The sequence below is a fragment of the Hemitrygon akajei genome, chromosome 29 (assembly GCF_048418815.1).
Source record: "Hemitrygon akajei chromosome 29, sHemAka1.3, whole genome shotgun sequence".
In the NCBI taxonomy this organism is placed as follows: Eukaryota; Metazoa; Chordata; class Chondrichthyes; order Myliobatiformes; family Dasyatidae; genus Hemitrygon; species Hemitrygon akajei.
The window spans coordinates 7997074-8021521 of NC_133152.1; the positions used below are offsets into that span (position 1 = coordinate 7997074).

The 24448-nt window shown below is 41.3% G+C and overlaps 1 protein-coding gene across 3 annotated transcripts in view; it reads right to left on the bottom strand.

The window, feature by feature from the left end:
* mtor (mechanistic target of rapamycin kinase) overlaps positions 1-24448 on the bottom strand; it is a 319886-nt gene that overhangs the window by 89457 nt on the left and 205981 nt on the right. For all 3 annotated transcript variants that reach the window (XM_073031667.1, XM_073031668.1, XM_073031666.1), the window contains one exon: positions 20516-20655. In XM_073031667.1, coding sequence (XP_072887768.1) covers positions 20516-20655 — 140 coding nt within the window. The remainder of the gene's footprint in view (positions 1-20515; positions 20656-24448) is intronic.

Here is a 24448-nt window from a genome sequence, read left to right on the forward strand (position 1 = left end):
CTTTGCCCACGACAGAGCCCGCCTTCCTTACCAGCTTATTAAGACGTGAGGCGTCCCTCTTCTTAATGCTTCCTCCCCAACACGCCACCACAAAGAAGAGGGCGCTCTCCACAACTGACCTATAGAACATCTTCAGCATCTCACTACAGACATTGAATGACGCCAGCCTTCTTAGGAAGTACAGTCGACTCTGTGCCTTCCTGCACAAGGCATCTGTGTTGGCAGTCCAGTCTAGCTTCTCGTCTAACTGTACTCCCAGATCTTAACCTGCAGGTCTTAACCTGCTCCACACATTCTCCATTAATGATCACTGGCTCCATATGAGGCCTAGATCTCCTAAAGTCCACCACCATCTCCTTGGTCTTGGTGATATTGAGACGCAGGTAGTTTGAATTGCACCATATCACAAAGTCCTGTATCAGTTTCCTATACTCCTCCTCCTGTCCATTCCTGACACACCCCACTATGGCCGTGTCATCAGCGAACTTCTGCACATGGCAGCACCTATGGAAAAAAGTACAGTTAATGTTTCGGGCCAAAACTCTTCGGCAGAACTGGAGAAAAAAAAGCTGAGGAGTAGATCTATTCTTGCTGAAGGGTCTCAGCCCGAAACGTCGACTACACCTCTTCCATAGGTGCTGCCTAGCCTGCCGAGTTCCTCCAGCATTTTGTGTGTGTTGCTTGGATTTCCAGCAGACTTTCTCTTGTTTTTGTGAATATTCAAAGCCAGTTTGTTTTTATTCTTTACCATTTTTCAACTAATATGCTTACTGCCTTTCTGCTGAATTTCTGCATTATCATTAATTTTCCACTATTTATAAATGGTAGAAGAATCAACAGGATGTATTTTTTTTTAAATCAACAGAAATATTCTACTTTTCAAACAAAGTTCAGTAGGTAACATGTTTTGGAAGGCTTCTATCATTCCGAGAGAAGTTATTTATTTGTGAAGCATTGCGGGGTTTAAAGAGAGCTCAGGGCCTTTCTGAACTTTTTGAAGGGCTGCAACAGGCATTTGGTAGGGGCCAATAAAAAGAATCGAGATGTAAGTGGAGCAACCACTGATTGAGTGAACAGTGGTAGAGTGGCCAGGCTTTGGCAAGAACAGGTGCATGTAGGCTTGAGTTGTTAGACATACAACAAGTGTAAGCAGGACAGTAGTTAAGGTACGAGGAATGCTTCTCCTGTGAAATGTGGAATTTCCAAGTGTCGTCGGTGACTGGATCTTCAGAAAATGCACACAGCTCTAACTCCTGGACAGACAAAGTCAAGGAACTGGAGCTAGAGATGGACCTTCCAGGAGACACCTAGACTGCAGGCTTCAAAATTCAAGGAATGTATAAATTATACAACCTTGAAATTTGCTTGCTCACAGTAAGCAACAAAGAGAGAAACCTGAAAGAACCTAATTAAAGAAAATAAGAATAAAAATAAAAGACCAACAAGAGAAAGAAAAAAAACCAAAACATGCAAACAAATGCAGCGAACAACATTTCAAACAAAATTAAGTCCTCAGATCCAAACCCCAGAGCAGCTTGGAGTAGGCACACTCATCAGTTCATCATATTAGCAAGCACGGAACACAGCATGAGCAAAACTGGTTCTGGCCTCAGATCCCGACACTCTTGTCTTTTCAATCTTTCCGGGCTGGCGTTCAAATTGACCAAACAACTGACAGCGAAAGGCTCCTACACACTGAAGAGAGGAGACAGCATCGTGGAGAGCAAGCAAAATCAGCTCTCACCTCCAATATGGGCCAGCATTTAAATTGTCTGACAGCAAATCATACCTCGCACAAGGACCCAGCTGCAGCTAAAGGCTCCGGGCCTAGACCACACTGCCCAGCCCGTAGCTGTTCTCAAACACCTAGAGCAATCCAACCACGCTCCTGGGCCAGCTGTACAGGCATCAGAACTCCATCTGCAACGATTCTGAAATGCGCCATCTTATCTCATTCCCTAAACACACCACCTGGCTATCGCTTGCCCCTTCACTACTGTGGCAATATTTTCATGCAAGTTACCTCAGAAAAGGTATTTTTAGTGATGTTTTTAGTCTGATTTCTTGTCTTTTCAACTACCAGAGATCTGTTGCATGTTTTCGCAGATGCCATCTGAGATGATAGATGGGTGACCACCAGAAGCAAGCTGAGTAACCAGTCAGTGTAGGGTTTTCACTGCAGTCATTCCCCTCAGCAGGGAAAGGTAAAGTCAGGCAGAGCGTTAGTGAGAGCAGACTCAATAGTTAGGGAAATGGACAGGAGATTCTCCAGCAACGAAAGACACACTAGGATGGTGTGCTGAATCCCAGATGCCAGGTATTCAGGATGTCTCAGAGAGGCTAAAGAAGATTCTGAAGAGGGAGGGTGAGCTGCCTGACCTCATCGTGCACATTGGTAGAATGGGGTAAGAGGTCCTGCGCAATGAGTATAGGAAGCTAGGGAAAAGGCTGAAAAGCAGGTCTTTCAAGACAGTAATCTCAGGATTATTCCCTATTCCATGCTAGTTTAGGCCAGGAATAGGATGATAATAAAAGTGGCTGAGGAAGTCATGCAAGGTCAGGGTTTCAGATTTCTGGACTGTTGAGATCTTTTCATGAGGAAGTTATGACCCGTACAGAAAGGACGGGTTACAGCTGAATGCAAGGGGGACCAATATCCTTGTGGGCAGGTTTGGTAGAGCTGTTGGGGAGGGTTTAAACCAATTTGGCAGGGGGGTGGGAACTGGAGTGATAGGGCAAAGAATAGAGAAGCAGGTATACAAGATGCATTACGTAGTCAGACAGTGAGGAAAGGTAGGCAGATGAGAGGGCAGAACTGCAGTCTGTGGGAAGAACTGAAGTAGCATGGGGGCAAAATTGAAATCAGTGAAGAATACAGGACCGAAAGTGTTATAGTTGAATGCATGTCATATATGGAATAAAGTAGATAATCTTGTAGCAGAGTTAAATTGGCAGGTAATACATTGTGGGCATCACTGAGTTGTAGCTGAAAGACCATAATTGGAAACATAACATCCAAGGATACAAATTGTATTGAAAGGACAGGCAAATAGGCAGAGGGTATGGCATTGATCTGTTGGAAAAAAACATGAAATCAAATCCTTAAAAAGAGGTGACGTAAGATTAAATATTAAAAGGCCTAGATGAGGGGTCCCAACTTGGGGTCCATGGACCCCTTGCTTAATGGTATTGATCCATGACATAAAAAAGGGTCTCTATATACACATGACTGTGTGACTAGGCATAGCTCAAATACTAACTATAAATTTGCTGACGATACAACCATTGTTGGTAGAATCTCAGGTGGTGACGAGAAGGTGTACTCGAGTGAGATATGCCAACTAGTGGAGTGGTGCCGCAGCAACAATCTGGCACTCAACGTCACTAAGACGAAAGAGATGATTGCGGACTTCAGGAAGGGTAAGATGAAGGAACACATACCAATTCTCATAGAGGGATCAGAGGTGGAGAGAGTGCGCAGTTTCAAGTTGCTGGGTATCAAGATCTCTGAGGATCTAACCTTGTGCTAACATATTGATGTAGTAATAAAGAAGGCAAGACAGTGGCTATACATTATTAGGAGTTTGAAGAGATTTGGCACGTCAACAAATACACTCAAAAACTTCTATAGATGTACTGAGGATAGCATTCTGACAGGCTGCATCACTGTCTGGTATGGAGGGGCTACTGCACAGGACCGAAAGAAGCTGCAGAAGGTTGTAAATCTAATCAGTGCCATCTTGGGTACTAGCCGACAATATACCCAGAACATCTTCAGGGAGTGGTGTCTCAGAAAGGCAGCTTCCATTATTAAGGACCTCCAGCACCCAGGGCATGCCCTTTTCTCACAGTTACCATCAGGTAGGAGGTACTGAAGCCTGAAGGCACACACTCAGCGATTCAGGAACAGCTTCTTCCCCTCCACCATCCAATTCCTAAATGGACATTGAATCTTCAGACACTACCTCACTTTTTTTTATTATACAGTATTTCTGATTTTGGACGTTTTTAAAATCTACTCAATATAAGTAATTGATTTACTTGTTTATTTATTATTTTTATTTTATTTATTACTTTTTTCTCTCTGCTAGATTATGTATTGCATTGAACTGCTGCTGCTGCTAACAAATTTCATATCACATGGCAGTGATAACAAACCTGATTCTGAACCCCTGGCGTAGACAGAATGGATGTAGAGAAGATGTTTTGTTTAGTGGGCAAGTAAAGGATCAGTGGGCAAGGATCAGAGGGCACAGCCTGAGAAAGAGGGGTGTCCATTTAGAACAGAGGCGAGGGGGAATTTCTTTAGTCAGAAGATGATGAATATGTGGAATTCACTGCCACAGATTGCTGTGGAGGCCAAGTCTTTGAGTATATATAAAGTGAAGGTTGATAGGTTCTTGATTTGTCAAGATGTCAAAGTTTAAGGGGAGAAGGCAGGAGAATGGGATAATAAATCAGCCATGATGGAATAGCAGAAAAGACTCAACAGGGTGAATGGCCTAATTCTGCTCCTGTGTCTTATAGTTTTAAGCTATGGCCCTTACTCAAGTTATTTATGTACAAAGTAATAGCTTGTTTTACACTTAAATAGGTTTTTTTAAACAAGTTTCTCCAGTTTGTACAATAATTTCATAGAAATGCAGTTTAGAGAAATAATTATCAGAAGAAGTAGCTTAAATTGTAGATGACTGTAGGGCCGAGCATCAGCTAGTACATATATGTCAAACTCAAGGCCCGCGGGCCAAATCCGGCCCACGGTGGAATTATCTTTGGCCTGCGAGATAATATCTAATTACTATTAAAGCTGGCCCCAGTAATCGAAGCGCCTATGGCGTATGATATGGCTAATGCTGAGTTTATTCAGGTACCAGGTTTTCAGTGTTTTTAGTGTTTATTCGGCAGTCTTCTTCATAAGATACGGAATTTGTAAAGTGAAACACTTTGTAGTTATAGCAGAGACTGAGACAAATGAGAGCAGGCTGAAAAAACGGAGGCAACGAAAGCTGCGTTCGCACGCGTCCGACTGATCCGGCCCGCATGAAGCTGCATTTTGCTCAATCCGGCCTGTGACCTAAAATGAGTTTGACACCCCTGAGCTAGTACTTCCTCTCTTCTCTGAACCTTTACATCAGTTATTGCATTTTAAAACAAATTGTATTAACTCCTTTGTGGCAATTTTCATTTTTCCCAAGTCATTTGTTATTCATCACTTTTCTCTTCATGTTAAAGGAATTTCACTCTCCTACCTTCTCTACTGACACAACTTCATTTAAAAGACTGAAGAGTTCTGGACACTAAGGGAATTAAACAAAACTGTAGGAAGGCAGGATTGGTGTAAAAGTTCAGTTCCGATCTAAAAGGCTGATCTAGTTCAATGACTTATCCTTATCTCTTTTCCTTTGGCGTTATTAATAACTGAATGTTTGTTACAAAGCTACAAACGCAACTCTTTAAAACTAGTTTTAAACTGGCAGACAGCTCTGGCCTTGCGATTTCACACGGTCATCTGAAACCTTCAATCAGAATATATTGCAGGATTTATTCCAACAAGTGGAAGATAAAAGTGTGGAACATAAATTGACCACCTCTAATTCTGTAAATGGAGCTCTAAAGTATAAAAATAGGCTTCTATGAATTGCTATTCAAAGCAGTTACATGTTTTAAACTTATGGAGTGATAATTTTATTCTGACAGTTTTGAACTGCCAGTGAACTGCCACTTAACAAACGGGATACAGTCTCTCAAAAGGTACTCAATTACACTGTTTATTCCATAGGAATCGACTATAGTGGAGCCATTTGAAATAACCAAAGTCCAATTTTGACATTCAAAATATATTAATGAACAGGCTATAAATCAAATTGATTATTTACATAACTCAATCCCCTTTTGTGCAGGTTTATGTTTGATATAATTTATTACCTAATGATACTTTATAACATAATTCATTTTGTTGAGAGACACGTTAATCTTACTGTATGTTAGCATTCTACCACTTCCATAAAGAAATCACACTCATAGCAAGATATAGTTACTATTTATTATTGCCTAACTATATAGTGTTTCTAGTTCCCTGTACATTGTAAGCCTTCAAGGTAAAAGCGACTGAATGTTGAAATTTCAAGAATGGCTTTTTTTTCTATCGTCAGTCCCATTGAGGTGCATGGCTCCAGGCTTCACATTCGTAATTTATTCAAGGTCCCTAAAATAATTTTCTTTGTCCTGCTACATGTTTAAAAGGTTAAGCACAATTCATCCAAAGGTTTTAAGACAAAAATTAATTACAATCTTACTCATAGGTTCAGACTGTAGATTGCAAAATTTTTGAAAAGTCCAGTGAAGCTTTCAAAACCTTCACTAGTACAACTGCTGCTTCTCATTCCTCCATGAGCACCTCTGCCTATTCTCTTCAACGTGATCCTTTGCTAAACTGATTGTGTGCTTTTAGCAATGAGCCTAACCAAAGAATGGATTTGTTTTAAAGACCAAGGATCTGGTGGGGGGGGGGGGGGGGGGGGATCTGTGAAGGGGTGGAAGAAGAGAAGCAGGAAGTCTAGGTTTCACTGTTATAGTTATCTGTGAGTGAGATGTACAAAATGGTTACCATATCCAGTTTCACATCATCTTGTTCAGTAGAATTCCTGGTGCTGATTCAAGCCAGTAAGTGGCAAGAGCAGGCAATCAATGAAATCCAAATGCCAGCTTTCAAAGGATTTGTACAACTGATTTTTATAAATGACTTGGATGAGGAAGTGGAAGGGTGGGTTAGGAAGTTTGCAGATTACATGAAGATTGGCTGTCTTGGGATAGATGTTCAGAATATGTGCAGAAGGTCATCATACGTTACAATGGGTCATTGATGTTTAATCAGAAAAGTGTGAAGTGATGCATTTTCGAACATTTAATTTGAGGGCACAGTACAGTATTAACTCTTAGCAGTGTGATGAAACAACTTCAAGTTTAATTGTCATGAATACCCACGAACACAACCAAATTAAACAGTATTCCTCCAGGGCCAAGGAACAAAACACAGTTGCAACAGTCATAAGGCACATTACAAAAGCAGTAAAACATAGTCATACAGAAGAAAAAGATAGCCCAAGTTCCTGAGTTTCATATCCTATAATGTTTCATGTCCCAGTGAAAACATGGAGTCTACACCATAGAGCCAACATTGGAGCTCTATAAAACTCCAGTTAGCCCACACCTGGAATACAGTGTTCATTTCTGGTTGTCCCATGACAGGCAGGATATGAAAGCTTTAGGGAGGGTACCAAGGCAGTGCCTAGATTGGAGAGCATACCTCATGAGAAAAGGCTCATCAAGCTGGGGCTTTGCTCTTTACAGCAAAGGAGTATGAGACATGACTTGAAAGAGGTGTATAAAAAATTAAGAGGCATTGATATTGTGGACAGACAGTAACTTTTCCCAGGTTGGGGTTTGTTAATACAAGGGGCATAGTTTTAAGGTGATAAGAGTGATGGGTGCATGGAACATCCTGCCAGAGGCAGATACATTAGGAATACGTATTTAAAAGACTCTTAGATAAACACATGGATGCCAAAAAAAGGAGGGCAATGCAGGATGGAAGCATTTGATTGATGTTGGAGTTGGGTAATGGGCTGGCACAACATTGTGGGTTGAAGAGCATGCTGTTCTATGCTCCAAATGCTTTGCGCCCAAGAGAGGTCAAGCATTTGTTGTACTTCTGGCAAACCGTATCAGTAAATGCTTCTCCACCCCCTCTCAGTCATACTGCTAACTCTCCCTCCACCTTCTCTCAACTTCCTCCCTCATCTCTACCCTACCTCAATTTTATAATCCATTTAAAAATCCGTTATACACTTAACGAACACACAACATATAGAAAAAAAATGTCCATTTAAATGTTTAAAAAGCCTTGGAGACTTAAAAACACATGATGAGGCCAATAATATGTCAGTAATTTTCAAACAGTAGTAGTTATCTAAAAGATATTTTTCATTGAAGAATTGTGCCAAAGAATATTAAATTCCACTGATGTAACAGAGCTTTCAAGTGTGAATGGATAACTTCTGCCAAGTATATTTGAGAAAGTGATGAACAATTCTGTTGTTCATGTCCAGCTAAACACGAGCTGTACACATGTTAATTACTCATTTTACACACTACAAAGACTCTGTCTCAAACTCCCTGCATCAAGATACAAAGAGCGACATCTTAGCAAATGTTTGCTGGCATTCCACTCAAACTAAAATCAAGTTGCACCAAGTCCGTGTACTGTCCTTCCATATCTGAGGTCAGCTTTTAAATTCAGCCCAAGCTGATGGGAGCAAAGTTTTTTGTAAGTCTGAGGTTCCAAGGCTTCAAAGAAAGAGTACCTGTTGCACTCCTTTCAGGATATAAAGCTGAGCACAACTTACTGTTTCACTCAAAGAATTGTTTTAGATTGTTCAGTGGGGTGTGCTATTAACAGCCTGGGTCTAGCAAACAAAGATGAGTCTTTGCATACAATGGTGCTAAACTTAGTTTGGAAATTATACCAACAACGGACAGAAAACTGTATTGTTTTTGAGTATAGGCTAATGACTCTCATCAGAGTGTAACAAGTGCAGCCATGAAATGCTGGCTATGTCCATGGATAAACATTCTGCAGATGCTGGAACTCCAGAGTAACACACACACACTGCTGGAGGAACTCAGTAGGGCAGGCAACATCTATGGAAAGGAATAAAGAGGCAATGTTTCGGGCTGAGGCTCTTCATGGATGCTGTCCGATCTGCGGAGTGTTTAAACCAATTTAAAGTTTCTATTTAAAATTGACAGCATCTGCAGTTTTTTGCCTGTCAATTAACCTAACCAGTTTGCAATAAGAACATGGAGAAAAAAATCTGACCCAAACTGTTACTTAAAATGCACAATCCAAATCTGGCTTATGGAATAGCTTGAAAACTATGGGTCAGATAATGTCATTCAAGCTCACTGACCACAGTATTCCCATGACGGCAATGATTTTTGATGATCCGAAGTGTCCATTTGAACTCAAGATTTGAAATGAATGCTGCCTGGCCATCTGAGTATTTAAAGCAATATGTGTATTTTTTTATAGTTACTGTACTAGCTGGCCACATCCCAGATCTTAAACTATTATAGGTGTATTTATGTATTTATTTGTGGAATGATTGTTGTCTACAGCATGTCTACACAATGGAAGAAGTATTTTCCAAAACACTGTATTTTGTGGTAAATCTGATAACGTTTGAAAAACTTTAGTATAAATGTCCTTATGGCTCTCTGGGCTACAAGTCAGATATCTGCAGGAAGCGAGAGTAGACTTTGCTATTCTTTGGCGATGATTTTTACATTCTTTCTGACCAAAGTGGTACTAAATAATTTGAGGTTGACAAATGTCATTCCTTTGCTCAAGAAAGGAAGCTGGGGGAAGCTGGGAGAACCTTAGGAATTATACACCAGCAAGTCTCAGTTAAGTGGTGGGCAAATTATTGGTGTAGATTTTTCAAGACAGGATTTATGAGCATATGGAGAAGCATAGTCTGATTAGGAATAGTCTTCGTGAAGGGCAGGTGATGCCTCACAAGCCTGATTCAATTATTGGAGGATATGGCAAAGCACACAGATGAAGGCAGAGCAGTGAATTTGTTGTAAGTGGATTTTAGTAATGCATTTGATCAGGTTCGTCATGATAGCCTCATTCAGAATGTCAGAAAGCATGGGATGTTTTGTGGGGCATCAGTCCTGGTACCCTTGCTCTTATGAAGTGGAAGGGTGGGTTAGTAAATTTGCAGATGACATGAAGGTTGGCGGAGTTGTGGATAACTTGTGATACATTACAACAGTACATTGACAAAATGCAGAGCAAGGCTAAGAACAGGCAGATGAGTTCAACCCAAAAAGTGATTCACTCTGGAAGGTTGAATAGACTTGATAGAGGTGTACAGATATTAAGAGGCATACATCGAGTGGGTGGCCATTGACTTTTTTCCCAAAGAAATACTTATTAGAGGGGACATAATTTTAAGGTAATTGGAAGGAAGTTTAGGAGGATGTAAGAGGCAAGTGTTTTTACACATTGAGTGATGGGTTTAATGAAAGCCCTTTTAGGGGCGGTGGTAGAGGCAGATACTTAAGGGACATTTAAGAAACTCTTAGATAGGCATACGGATAATGGAAAAGAAGAGAGCTATGTACGAGGTTAGAGTGATCAGAGAGTAGGCTAAAAAGTCAGCACAACATTATAGACCAAAAGGCCTGCACTATGCTGCTGTATTCAAGGTTCATAAATACAAGAGATTCTGCAGATGTTGGAAATCCAGAGTAACACATAATAAATGCTAGAGGAACTCAGCAGATAAGACACCATCTACAGAAAGGAATCAAGAGTCGATCCTCAAGACCCTTCATCAGTAAAGGGACCAACCACATACCTGGTGTAACTTCAAGAGACAAAAAGGTAAAGTTGACCCGGACCGTCCACTCTGTCTGTTTGCACTTGTACCCTAAACTGATTTGTAAACCCGAAGCACAGCAGAGTATCACAAGTGCTGCTGTTCACTTCTGGTTCATTCCTGCCTTCACAAGTGCAAAGCCTGGTGTGAATCTCTGGAATGAGTTGACCCACGTACTGCAGTGTGTTGGCAGCTCTCTCTGGATCGACTGCTGCAAAACCCATCAGTCTGTTTCAAGCATTCCAACCGAACCTGCAGCGTTTAGCTGTCCTTTGTTTTCCTTCTTGTGAAAAATGGTTTCTGATACCAGTACTAGTCTTTGAAATAACTTTTACCTCCCATTCATCATAGAACATAGAACAGTACAGCATAGTAAAGTGCAACACACACAAAATGCTGGAGGATCTCAGCAGGTCGGAGAGCGTCTATAGATGTTTCAAGCCAAGACCCTTTATAAGGAATGGAAAGGGGGAAAAGCCAGGAAAACAATATGGGGGGAGAGGAAGGAGTACAAGCTGGCAGGATATAAGTGAAGTCAGGAGAGGGGGAAGATAGGTGGGTGGCGGAGGGTGAATGAAGTCTGATAGGTAGAAAAGGTAAAGGGCTGAAGAGAAGAGTGGACTATGGGAGAAAGGGAAGGTGATATACAGAGAATATCAGACAGAGGTGATAGGCAGGCAATGAGGAGAGAAGAGGTAAGAGTGGAGCCAAAATGGGGAATGGAAGAGAGAAGGGTGGGGTGGGGACAGAGAAATTACTGCAAGTTCAAGGAATCAACGCTCATACCATCAGGTTGGACACCATCCAGATGGATTATGAAGCTTTACTTATCCAGCCTGAGAGTGGCTTCATCTTGGCAGTGGGGGAGGCCATAGACTGAAATGTCAGAACGGGAATGGGGAATTGAGTTAAAATGGTTGGCTACTGCTTGTTGCGAACGGAGTGAATGTGCTCAAAACGGTATGGGGGGGGGGGGGGGGGTTCACCAAATCTACACCGGGTTTAATCAATGTATAGGACGCTGCACCAGGAGGGCCAGGCACAGTAGAAAATCCTGACAGACTTGCTGGTAAAGAGTTGTCTCACCTGGAAGGGACTGTTTAGGGCCCTGAATGGAGGAGGGGACAGATAGGGAATGGGCAACTACAGCACTTCTACTTGCAGGGATACATGCCAGGAAGGAGATCAGTGCAGAAGAATGGATAGGACAAGGGAAAAAGAGGGCGCAATCCCTAAGGAAAGAGAGTGCATGCGCTTGTGCGTGGGGGGGGGAGGGAGGTAAAGGTGCCTTTGGTGGTAGGGTCCTGTACAGTCCCTTTGGCTCACACTGATGGATTATAACCTAATGGAGGATCAACCTAACTCTTCACCACATAGTCCTCCATTTTCCATCATCCATGTGCCTATCTAAGAATCTCATAAATGTTACTAATGTGTCAGCCTCTACCACCACCCATGGCAGATCTGTCCACACACCCACCATTCTGTGTAACTACCTAACCTCTGCCATACCCCCCCTCATACTTTCCTCCAATCGCTGCAGAAGTGAAGTGATGATGGCGCTAAATGGCAACTCCTTTGCTTGCATCTTCAGAAACAACTCTACTTCCATCTTTAATATTTCTATTTTTCCCTTTCAGGGTTCTTTTGAAGACCATGACCTGGAGTTATATGCTGACTACAGTTCTTTGCGGGAATGGGACCCACTCTCGGGGTTCTGTAACTGGCCGTTGTTTGGTACGCCAAGGGTTCGGCCTAAGAGTTCAGCTCACCTTTGGAGGCCTAGGATCTCGGGGCTCTGGAGACGGGTGGATCGAAGATCGGTGGTCACAGCAGGTGATCCGTGTGTCATCAGGGGAGTTGGTTGTATGCCCAGAGACCTGAGATCTTTGGGCACAGAGCTTGATAAAAGTGACACAATGGACTTTTAACATCGTAAACCAGCGAGTTGTTTGTTATATCTCCCCTCTTGCTGTGAAACGGAAAACACCTCTTTCTTCCATTTTAGGGAGAAAGCGAGCCTGTGGTATGTCAAATGCCGGGTGAACAATGTAGTCTTTGGAGTACTGCAAGTCTGTGTCTTTGATGTTCTTTTGTTCATGCTTCTGTGCTTGGTGATGGGTGCCAATGCTTTTTTTTTGCCGGTGGGAGGAGGAGGGATTGTTGCTTGCTGCCGCTTATGCTCAGGAGGGAGGGGAGCCGGGGGGGGGGGGGGTTCTAATATTTAACTGTGGTTCATTCTTTGGGGCACTCCTCTGTTTTCATGGATGGTTGTGAAGAAAAAGCATTTCAGGATGTATATTGTATACATTTCTCTGACATTAAATGTCAGAAATGATGCCCTCTCATTTCCACGCAGGGAAAGAAAACAGGTTATCCACTCCATCTGTGTCTTTTATTACCTTATAAGCTCTATCAAATCACCTCTCATCTTCCTTCACTCCAAAGAGAAATGCACTATCTCACTCAGCCTATCCTCATAAGAAATGCTCTCTAAGCCAGAAAACATTCTGGTGAATCTCCTCTGCACCCTCTCTAAAACTTCCATAATAAGGTGACCAGAACGGAACAGCTGTGGTCTAATTAGAGTTCTATAGAGCTGCAACATGACATCACAGCTCTTGAACTCAATCCCCCAATTTATGAAGGACAGCTCACCATACACCTTCTTAAGCACCCTATCAATTTGTGCTGCAACTTTGAGGAACCTAAGGATGTGACCCCAAGGTCTCTGGTCATTCACACTGCTAAGAATCCTGCCACTAACCCCTGTAATCTGCCTTTAAGTTCACCCCTTCCAGAGTGTTCACCCTTCCAGATTACACTTCTCCAGACTTAACTCCATCTGCCACTTCTCAGCCCAGCTCTGCATCCTATCAATGTCCCGTTGTAACATACGACAAACTTCTCCAATTTCCACAAAGCACCACCAATCTTTGTGACATCTTCAAATTTATTCACTCACCCTTCCAAATTCCTCAACACTTAATTTATAAAAATCATCTTAACGTCAGCTTGAAAGTTTCTCAAGCTTCAAGATTTAACACTCTTACTCTGGGTTATCAGTCTGCTAATTCTGCATTGCAAATCCTCTCAATGTATCCTTTGTGAGAGGCAGAATAGGCCAGAGAAGTGTATCCTTTCTTAGGTCATTTTTTTACAGCTGTTCACAGACTTCAATGATTACTTTGATTGGACCCCTAATCCTCATTCATCCTCTGCACAGGTTTGATCGCATACTGAATATTTTCTTTACTTCAAAGAAATTACATTAGCACATAAGAACTCCATCTATCAAATTTTACTAAACAAATCTATCAATGATTCTTTGTAGCTTTCTGCTTCCATCTACACCATTTCCTGTGTTAGTGTAGTCAACAAACCTGTGGCTTAAAGGGTCAACCGGAAATATTAGCAGTTTTTCTCTCTGAAAACAGTGCCTGACTCGCCGGTTGCCTCCAATGTCTTATGCTCGATATAATATACTGCTACTGTTCATCCAAATTGTTTTCAAATATGCTGAAAGGCTTGTGGTCCTGAAATACCCTGTGGAATACTGAAAGTTGCTGAATACCAATTTAACAACATGCTTGTTGTTCTGAACTTCTGTCACTGAGTTCCAGTCCAAATCTCTTTGTACAGCAACAGTTGCTTTCAATTTGTTCTCCCCATTTTGTTGAAAGCTGACATAAATACCATAAAATCTTTGATGAAAATGAAAAAAAATGCAGATGCTAGAAACCGCCAATAAAAACACAATGCTGGAAACTCTTAGGGGATTGGGCAACTTCTGTGTAAAGAGACACACAGCTTATTTTCAAGTCAAAAACCACTTCATGAGATGGCAATAACTCTGACATGATAACTTTGTTTTGCTTTCCACAGATACTTCCTGAAGTGTTGATTGCTTCCAAAATGTTTTTGCTTTTAATACAAAAATCCTCTGACCTGCCTTGTTTGCAATAGTCTCAACTGAATTCCTACAGTTAATGTTACAGAAGTAGATATAGTGAAAAAGTAATATGTGATTAGCATTTTAGTAAGTAAATAATTGACCTGATTTAAATAAAATTTTAAGAAAAATAGATGCCAGTGAGAGGTTAGCAGCAAAATGGTGACTCAGATCATCGTGAATCTGATGGATCCAAGATGGCACCAACCTCCATTGAGTTGCAGCTCAAATTTAGTTGTTTTTAAATTGTTTGTGAGGAATAGACAGAGTGGACAGCCAGCGCCTCTTCCCCAGGGCACCACTGCTTAGTACAAGAGGACATGGCTTTAAGGTAAGGGAGGGAAGTTCAAGGGGGATATTAGAGGAAGGTTTTTCACTCAGAGAGTGGTTGGTGCATGGTATGCACTGCCTGAGTCAGTGGTGGAGGCAGGTACACTAGTGAAGTTTAAGAGACTACTAGACAGGTATATGGAGGAATTTAAGGTGGGGGGTTATATGGGAGGCAGGGTTTGAAGGTCAGCACAACATTGCGGGCCGAAGGGCCTGTAATGTGCTGTACCATTCTATGTTCTATGTTCGTGAGGATGGTTTTGGGGACAGAGAGGGGAGTGAGGGGTTAGGTCAGGGTTTATGAAGAAGATGCGGGGGAATTAGAGGGCAGGCTTTAGTCTATATCTTTGCTCCATATTCAAAGACCAGTGACGCGGACATATGATATCTGTGGTCGGATGGTGGACTTGCAGAAAGTGTATGAGGTCTCAGGTCAGCAGGTTCCAGAGCTGGAGTTCTGTGCTGGCAGGAGGAACTATAGATCAAGGTCCTGTGTTCAGGATCTCACCATCAGCAAGTCCGGAGTTCCAGGCCTGGTGTTCAGTAATTGGTATGCCCTGGGAGCGATGTTCAGGAGTGAAACCTGAGAACAAATTGTGATTTTGGAAGTTGTGGCCTCTTGGCTAGAAGTCTGAAGGGTAGGTTGAAACTGGGTGTCATCTGGATTTGGAGGCCTGTCTTGGAGTTAAAGGACTCTATAATCATGTGTGAGTGAAAGGGAGGAAAGGCTCTTGTTTTTACTGTTATTGTCGTGTTGCTTGTTGTGTTCTGTGTTGCCCTGCCAAGCATCGTGGGCATGCCAAAATGTGTGGTGGCTGTTTTAGCAAATGATGTATTTTACTCTATGTTTCAATGTTAATGTGATAAATAAACTTGAATCTTGATCATATTCCTATCATCTTTGAAAACAGGGATGGTGGTGGAGGGCTTGATAAAAAGATTAATGGAAAACATTCAGAACCACAAAGAAATGAAATGTAGAAAATATTTTAGAAATTAAAAGGTGGAAAATTTGTTCTAAGATTTGAGAACTCTGTTCAAGGGTGGTTGAGAGTTAGAGAGAAGATGCAAAGAGTTGGATAATCCATTAAATTACAAAAATTCTATCATATAATTACAATTATTTTGGAACAAAACCAGTTAAAACCAAATTAAAGTATACTGAAACAAAGCTAAAAGGAGTAAGAACTTTCTCTGAAGAGTTTCCCAGTTTATCAGTAAACAGGGATACCAATTATAATCTCATCCATTGTCCAGGTTCTAAACAGCTGCAAAGGGAAATTACATGTTGCATTACTCAGAAACAGAATTATCTCCAGGAAGTAAAAGCAACACCATGTTGACCCAGTCATTTTGAACTGACGTTAGCTATAACATCAAAAACTTGCAGCTTAACCTCTGAAATACCTGCTGAGTAGTTCTACAAGGTTAGAATATTTCAACTTTGTTCTATTGTGAGAAACAAATTTTGCTCAGCCACATTAAATTCTACAACCTCAGGGTTGTTTTCTTAAGACATTTCTTTTTGGGAATCCACACTGGACAGCCACACTGGTGACAACAAAATTCATGTTCAGAAAGTCAAATTATTACATGTATGGGAACAGAGGGGTCTTTATGGAAGGTCAGTAGAGTGTTACTGCTTTACCTCTGACCCATAAAAAATTCACAGATCAGAAAATGCACATGATGATTAGACTTCAGGTAGTTTTGATAAAAGGAAAAATCAAAAATCTACATGATATACAGTGCATGCAAACACATTAAGATAAAAGCGCCAAAAATTTATAACATTTTGATACCAAATAATCATGATCGTACTCAAAAACATCCAAAGTATCTGCTTTGGATACACAGATAAGATTGTTTCTCTTTACAAAGACATCACTTTTTTTCCAGCACTATTTCAGACTTGCATCACCTGCAGTTTTTAAAAATTAATTTCAAGCAATCTGGGTCCCTTGCTCCTGATAATGATATCATCTGATGCATATTATGTAAAATGTTCGATTATACTTTACACATCCACTAAACTTGCTTCGCTCACTTGTTAATTTCTAATTAATGTGTATGAAATCCGAAAGCATCCCCCGGATTGTAATCTCCGAGCAGCATCTACCACCTCAAGTGGAAAGGTCCATTTATAGACTCAGTTCTAAGCCTGTGCTTGTTGCTCCCTCTCCCCCCACCCCCCCCCACCCCCCCCATCCAGATACAGAAAATGGTTTGAAGGTTAGGCAGAATATTTTTCCAGATCTGGTTATAAGAATTGGGTTTAATATCACTAACAAATGTTATGAAATTTGTTTATTTGTATTTTAAAATTATAATAGTGAGGTAGTGTTCTTGGGTTCATTGTCTTTACAGAAATCTGATGACAGGGAGGAAGAAGCTGTTCTTGAACTTCCTGCAGCTTATTTGATTTTGTGCAGTGGCCCCTCCAAACCAGACATTGGTGCAATCAGTTAGAATACTTTCTGTGGTACCCCTGTAGAATTCACTAGTGTCTGTGGTGACATAACAAGTCTGCTCAAACTCCTAATGAAATATAGCTGCTGTCATGCCTTCTTTATAATTGAATCAATATGTTGGGGTCAGGATAGACCTTCAAAGATGTTGACACCCAGGAACTTAAAACTGCTTGCTCTTTCCACTTCTGATCCCTCGATGAGGACTGATGTCTGTTCCCTAGAGTTCTCCTTCCTGAAGTCCACAATCAATTCCTCAGTCCTACTGACATTGAGTGCAAGGTTGTTACACCTCTCAACCAGCTGATCTGTCTTGCTCCTGTGCACCTGCTCATCACCATCTGAAATTCTGCCAACAATAATCGTGTCGTCAGCAAATTTATAGATGGCATTTGAGCTGGGCTAAGCACACATCCTTTATGTGCGCCAGTACTGATTGTCAGCAAGAAGGCTTCTTGTATAGTCCTGGATCACTGGCCTTAAATGTCACAGATCCAGCCCTCAGAAAACTAAAATCTCCTGGTCCAATCACAGCTTTTGGCTTGGGTATGTCTGGTATGTTCACCAAGGTACCACTCATTCATATTGTCTTGATGAAGTCAGCTTCAACTGTGGCATATTCATTCAGACTCAAAGATGAATCCCTAAATATTGTCCAGTCCTCTGACTCTAGCAGTCCTGTAAGCACTCCTCCACCTCCGTTGAGCATACCTTCTTGGTCCTCCCCAATGGTGTTGCAGTCTTTAGTCTCTGTCTCATGCTGGGTATAGAAGTACAGCCAGGTGATCAGACTTTCCAAAGTGTGGGTGTAGGATGACACGGTAAGTGTGTTTGGTTCAGTGTGTGTTGGCTCCTTTTGTTCCACAGGTGTTAGTTGTTCAGAGATTTCTTCACGCTGGCCTGGTTGAAATCTCCCACAGTGATAGGGAAGGCATCAGGCACAAGGAAAAGCACATCTCTCACAAAAGAACATTTACAGAAGAAACTCATTGTGCCTCCAACCTGAGTTTGACCTCATCATGGGATTGATTAGAGGAAGCCACAGACATTTCAGAAGAGGAATAGGAAGTCGAATTTAAATGGTTAGCCACTGCCTTTAGCAGCGGTCAAAGGTGTGAAGTTGCTTGACAAAGCGGTCCCGAATCTGTGTTCAGTTTCATCGATGTAGAGGCTGCCTCAGGAGCACAAGATACAATAGATGACTTCAAAAGACTTCCAGGTGAAGTATGGCATTAAATACTGAGAATGGGAGAGGGCCAAGCAACATTGGTTCAAAAATCAGGACAGAGACAAACTGTTTTAAGTAAGGTGATCTAAGAAAGGTAAGGGCCTTGTAATTTACTCATAAATATTTTAAGACACACTTTGGACTTCAAGATTAATTTTTAAAACTAAAGCATTTCACTATCCATCCTGAGCAATATTTACACTTTGTTTGTTTAATGCCTGGTAAAATATTTGATTAATAACTGCACGGGCACTTTCCAATTTGTTATCTGAAGGTTCATTAACATGATTAGCCACACAGCATATTTAAAGAAATCATATCATCTAGACATTAGGGAACTCCTTAAACTGTTGATTCACATGTTTGATGTTGGATGCAGGGAAGTTCTTGCAACAGAAATTGTAAGATATTATTGGGCAGTTATTTTCATAGTCAGTGAAGAGCGATGTGGCTTCATTGTTGATCCAGCTATCTGCTGTTTTATATTTTGATGCAAAGACGACACCAGTGACCAACGGTGATATCCTGCAGAGAGCTCATTAAACTATTTCTACTTGTTTTTTTAGATATGCTTTTTTCTCCTGAACTGCAACAGACTACTGTCTTTAATTTCCATTTTGATTATGAATTTTTGAGCCAAATGAGCGATCTGGCACTTTTGCTGTCTCCTGGGGAGGTCTGGCGAGGTAGAAAGCAGAGCGCACAGCCATCGTTACTGAAACAGCTTACAGAAGTTGACAAATACCATTGAACTTGAAATGTGACAGAAACAGAAAACCTACAGCACAATACAGGCCCTTCAGCCCACAAAGCTGTGCTGAACATGTCCCTACCTTAGAACTACTTAGGCTTACCCATAGTCCTCTATTTTTCTAAGCTCCATGGTAGCCATCCCGGCGTCTCTTAAAAGACCCTTATCATTTCCTCCTCCACCACCGCCACTGGCAGCCCATTCCACACAGTCACCACTCTCTGCGTAAAAAACTTATCCCTGACATCTCCTCTGTGTACCTACTTCCAAGCACCTTAAAACTGTGCCGTCTCATGCTAGCAATTTCAACCCTGGGGAAAAGCCTCTGACTATCCACACGATCAATGCCTCACAATGTCTTGTACACCTCTATCAAGTCACTTCTCATCCTCCGTTGCTCCAAGGAGAAAAGACCGAGTTCGCTCAACCTATTCTCATAAGGCATGCTCCCCAATCCAGGTAATATCCTTGTAAATCTCTGCACCCCTTCTATAGTTTCCACGTCCTTCCTGTGAGGAGGTGACCAGAAATGACCACAGTACTCCAAGTGGGGTCGGACCATAGCTGCAATGTTACCTCTTGGCTCTTAAACTCAATCCCACAATTGATGAAGGCCAATGCACCCTATGCTCCCTTAACCACAGAGTCAACCTACCCAGCAGCTTTGAGTGTCCTATGGATTTGGACCCCAAGATCCCTCTGATCCTCCACACTGCCAAGAGTCTTACCATTAATGCTATATTCTGTTATCATATTTGACCTATCAAAACGAACCACTTCATACTTAGCTGGGTTGAACTCCATCTGTCACTTCTCAGCCCAGTTTTGCATCCCATCAATGTCCCATTGTAACCTCTGACAGCCCTCCACACTATCCACAACACCCCCAACCTTTGTCTCATCAGCACGATGAATTGCATTTCTAAATAGTGCCTCTGTCTTTTCACAAAACCCGGAATAATGAACCAAAGTGTCTGCTCATTCCCCATCATTGTCGCTCTTTTTAATTCCAATGGATTAATTGGTAATTGGAAGCTCCAGGTTCCAGAACCGAAGAAGCAAATGAAGAATAACTCTGCAATATTTTCAATATGTTACAGAAACTGACAGAATCAACTTAGAAAAAGGAAGTCAGGTGGAACTTCTGTTTAAACAAAAGTTTAGTAATTTTTAAAACCTTGGTACAAAAATGGTCAGTATATAACACAGTACATAACAATAGCAGTACATGGGTTCTATAAGAACATAGGTTAGAGGCGATAGATGGCTGGGTCAATGAGTGAATTTCAAGAGAACAATACACTTCTTACTCTCAGGAATTCTAATGTTGAAACTCACCACTCTCCAAGTGCCTCCAAGCAGCGCATCCGCCCAAGAGCAAGCTCTGGATCATCTTTGTTCATGTCCATTTTCTTGTCATATGCAACCAAAGCATCTTCCCATTCATGTAGTTTCTCATACCATGTTGCCTGGATCTCCTACAAAACATAACCCCACAATTTACACATTATACACAAGGAATCTATACTTAGTATTATCCATTATGCAGATGAGACCAGACACCATCCTGTTGTAGTACAGAAGAACTGCAACCCAGAACTACCTAGATTTACAGTTAAACTGCTCCAATTATAATCTGACAATGTGGAAAATTGCCAACATTACATTCACATCAATGCATCCTCATTCATCAATAAAGCAAAAGCAATGGATGATGACGTCAATAGTGCTGCTCAGCCGCAATTACCATCTAGTGATGTGCCCACTGATGTCTGCTGTTGGTTTTTCAAGATCTCATCACAGCCTTGGTCCAGAAATGAAGGAAGGAACTGAGTTCTAAAGAGTGACATGACTTGACACCAAAGAAGTATATAACACCGGCAAAAACAGAATCTAATAGGCATCAAGTTAAAATATGTAAACGGCTGGATCTACCTTGCACAAAACGTGATGTCAATGTTGAAGACAAACAAGTAGGTGTGGGAATAAGGAGTTGAAATAACATATAATTGGAAGCTCAAGATAGCTATTGCCAACACAGTATATGTGTGCTGCAAAATGATTGCCTAGTCTATGCTTGTTCCCACTGATGTAGAGAAGGCCACATCAAGAGCAATGAATGCAATAGACCAGCTTGGAGAAAGGGCATGTGAACTTTTGCCTCACTTGGAAAGTGTGAGGTATACTTGAGTAGCTCTGGGAGTCAACGAGTTTATGGTTGAAATCAGTGGATAACCTATCTCCTGAGATGGAGACAGAGAGATGGAAAAAAAAGGAAGGAACTCTTAAGTGAACTTAAGGGTAGAGCAAAAGTTAGATGCAAAGATGATAAAATTGATGAGATGAAAAAAATGACAAATTTACAAAATTAAGTGCAAGAACCAGCGCCAATGCAATCATCAAGGCAGAGAAAAGGTTGGGAAGGTTTAGAACAAAGACTATTTCCAGTAGTCAATGAATAAAGAGGTATAGCTGGGGTCCATGTGAGTGCACATGCATGCAATACCACTGTAGAAAGAGGGAGGAATTACCTCTCTTGATTTCTGGTTCCACCTGCCCTTCACCCACATATCCACTTGTGTTTCTTCTCTGTTACCCTACCTGTCCTGTCCACTTACTCATCTAGGTCCATCTGCCCAGCCTCTGGCTCTACCCTCTCCCTCCCCTCCCCTTCCTCAGCTGGATCCATGTGCCCAAACTTTTTTCTTACCTGTCCCACCTCACCAGGTTCCAACTATCACCCACCAGCCCCCTCATACCTCTCCTTCTCACCTCATCATGCTGGCTATTGCCCTTCTAAACTCTTAGTCTCGCTGCAGGGTTTCGACCTGAAACGCTGACCACCCCTTTGTCTCCAATGACGCTGCTTAACACAGTGGGTTCCTTCAACATTTTGTCTTATTCAAACACTGAAGTTTGATATCACCTGGAAGAAAGTCTGTTTTACAGACATCCCACCAACTTCCCTAAGCATTTAATCCTTCAACCACTCATGCACACTGAGATTACTCCGACAGCAACCTCAAAAACCACAACCTTTAACACCAGGGAGGACAGGCTCAGTTTGTAAACCCCACCAACAAAACAGTTCCCTTAAACATACACACTATCTTGCTCCTCAGACACTGCCATGCTTGGAGATGGCAATCTGCCCACCCAATTCTATGCTGTGGACCTGTTTCTCCACAGTTCCACGATCCACATCAATCACATCTATGTTTTGAAGCAATATAATTTCTTAGACTTAATAGTATAAGAAGTGCCTGTGCAGTTTATGGCCTTCTCCCCCAAGAAATCAGTATTTCTTCTGACATTTGCAAATTGCCTCAAATAGTAAGAGTAGGTATCACATTTCGCAATTTTGTCCATCTTGTCTACAGTTGCTTTGAAGTTCATTCAGCAAATTATATTTGGCTTCTATATAAACCATATGGATATAATCATCATTAAATTCAGAAGGATTACTTCATTCTTTGGTCCATTTTCTGCTGGATTTTCAAGATCTCTAGTCTGAAGCTGGGAGCACAGCTATGGCATCTGACCAATAAAACAGCAGATTCTGATAAAGGCTCAACAAAACTGGCAGGGGCATTAACGTGTGAATTTATTAACCATTCTTCAGTTAACCTAGAAGTGCATATGTTGAACAGATTAATGTGAATTTCACATTAATGTAACAATGGAAATGTGGCAGAATATTCACCAAAATTGTTAGAATAATGAAACATGATAGGAATGTGGCAAGGACCATTTAGAACTTCAAAATAGCCAGGTGTTGGAATACAGATTGAATAAAAAAACACTGAGGAATGACACATTTGCCTCAGGGATCTGGAATCCTTTCAAAAGCAATACAACTCCCGAGCAGGATGCAAGGCAATTCAAAAAAACTGTGGCCAATGTAGCTTCCAATTATGTCCTTAGTAATTTGTCAGCAGTAAACTTCTCGCTGATTGTGCAGTTTGATGACTTTTCTCCTTTATTGACTTTGTTTTTAAAGACAAGGAGTAATTTTGTTTTTAAACTTTGCAGAAACACCATTTATTTTTAAGAGCAACACACACAAAACTCATCAGATGAGGCAACATCTATGGAAATGAATAAACAGTCAAGATTTCGGATCGAGGCCCTTCATTAGACTGGTTGGCTGACTATATTACAATAATCTCACTGTTGCTTTATGCTTCTGAAGACTGGAGGCTTGGAGGCCTGTCATGGGGCTAGGGGACTGACGTGTGTATGGGTGGGTGAGAGTGATGAAAGCGGCTTGTTTTGTCACTTGCAGTCTGCCGAGCATCGTGGGCATGCTTTGTTGGCACTGGAGTCACTTGCAGCTGCCCCCAGCACATCCATGTGTTGGTTGTTAATACAAACAGCACAGTTCACTTTATGTGTCAATGTAAATGTAATAAATAAATGAATTTGAATCTCACTGGCTGACGAACTGAAATGACCAAACCATACGACACTCTAGTGTGACTTTCTCTATAAAAGCCCATGGTAGGTGGATGAGACAGTGCTCATTGTGCTGTAAGTTACAACTTCATTGCAATCTGACGCCAGGTCAGATGCGGGAAGTTTGTTATTATTTTCTCAGCTTCACTGATCACTCCTTAAATTTTATTTTTGTGACAACATTGCTACAAAATATAAAGTATGTGATATCTGTCTCTCCAACAAGAAACTTCACAGCATTTATTACAGTTATTATTACATTTGTGTATTATACATTGGATGTATATTATATGTCCTTTTTATAGGAAGGCAAAGAGTCTGACTATGCACTGACATCACAAATAGATGAGCATGAAGTTCAAACTACCGCACCGGATCTAGATGGAATAAAACTGTAAGAATACTGTGAAGTATGCACAGTATATCATTCACTGTGCCAAGTCATTCACTACAGCTAGTTGACTAAAATATACACTTAACACTCATGTTCTTGATATTTATTGCTTATTTATTTATCTATCTATCAATCAATCAATCAATCAATTAATTAGTTTTGTCTGTGCACAGTTTGTTATCTTTTGCACAATGCTTGTTTGTCCATCCTGCTGGGTGCAGTCTTTCATTGATTCTATTACAGTTCTTGAATTTACTGAGTGTGTCTGCAAGAAAACAAATCTCAGGCTTGTATATGGTGACAGGGTTGTATACAACCCTGCCCAGGCCTGCGCCCTGGAAACTTTCCAAGGCACAAACCCATGGTCTCTTGAGACTAATGGATGCCTACCACTGCATGTACCTTGAAAATAAATTTGCTTT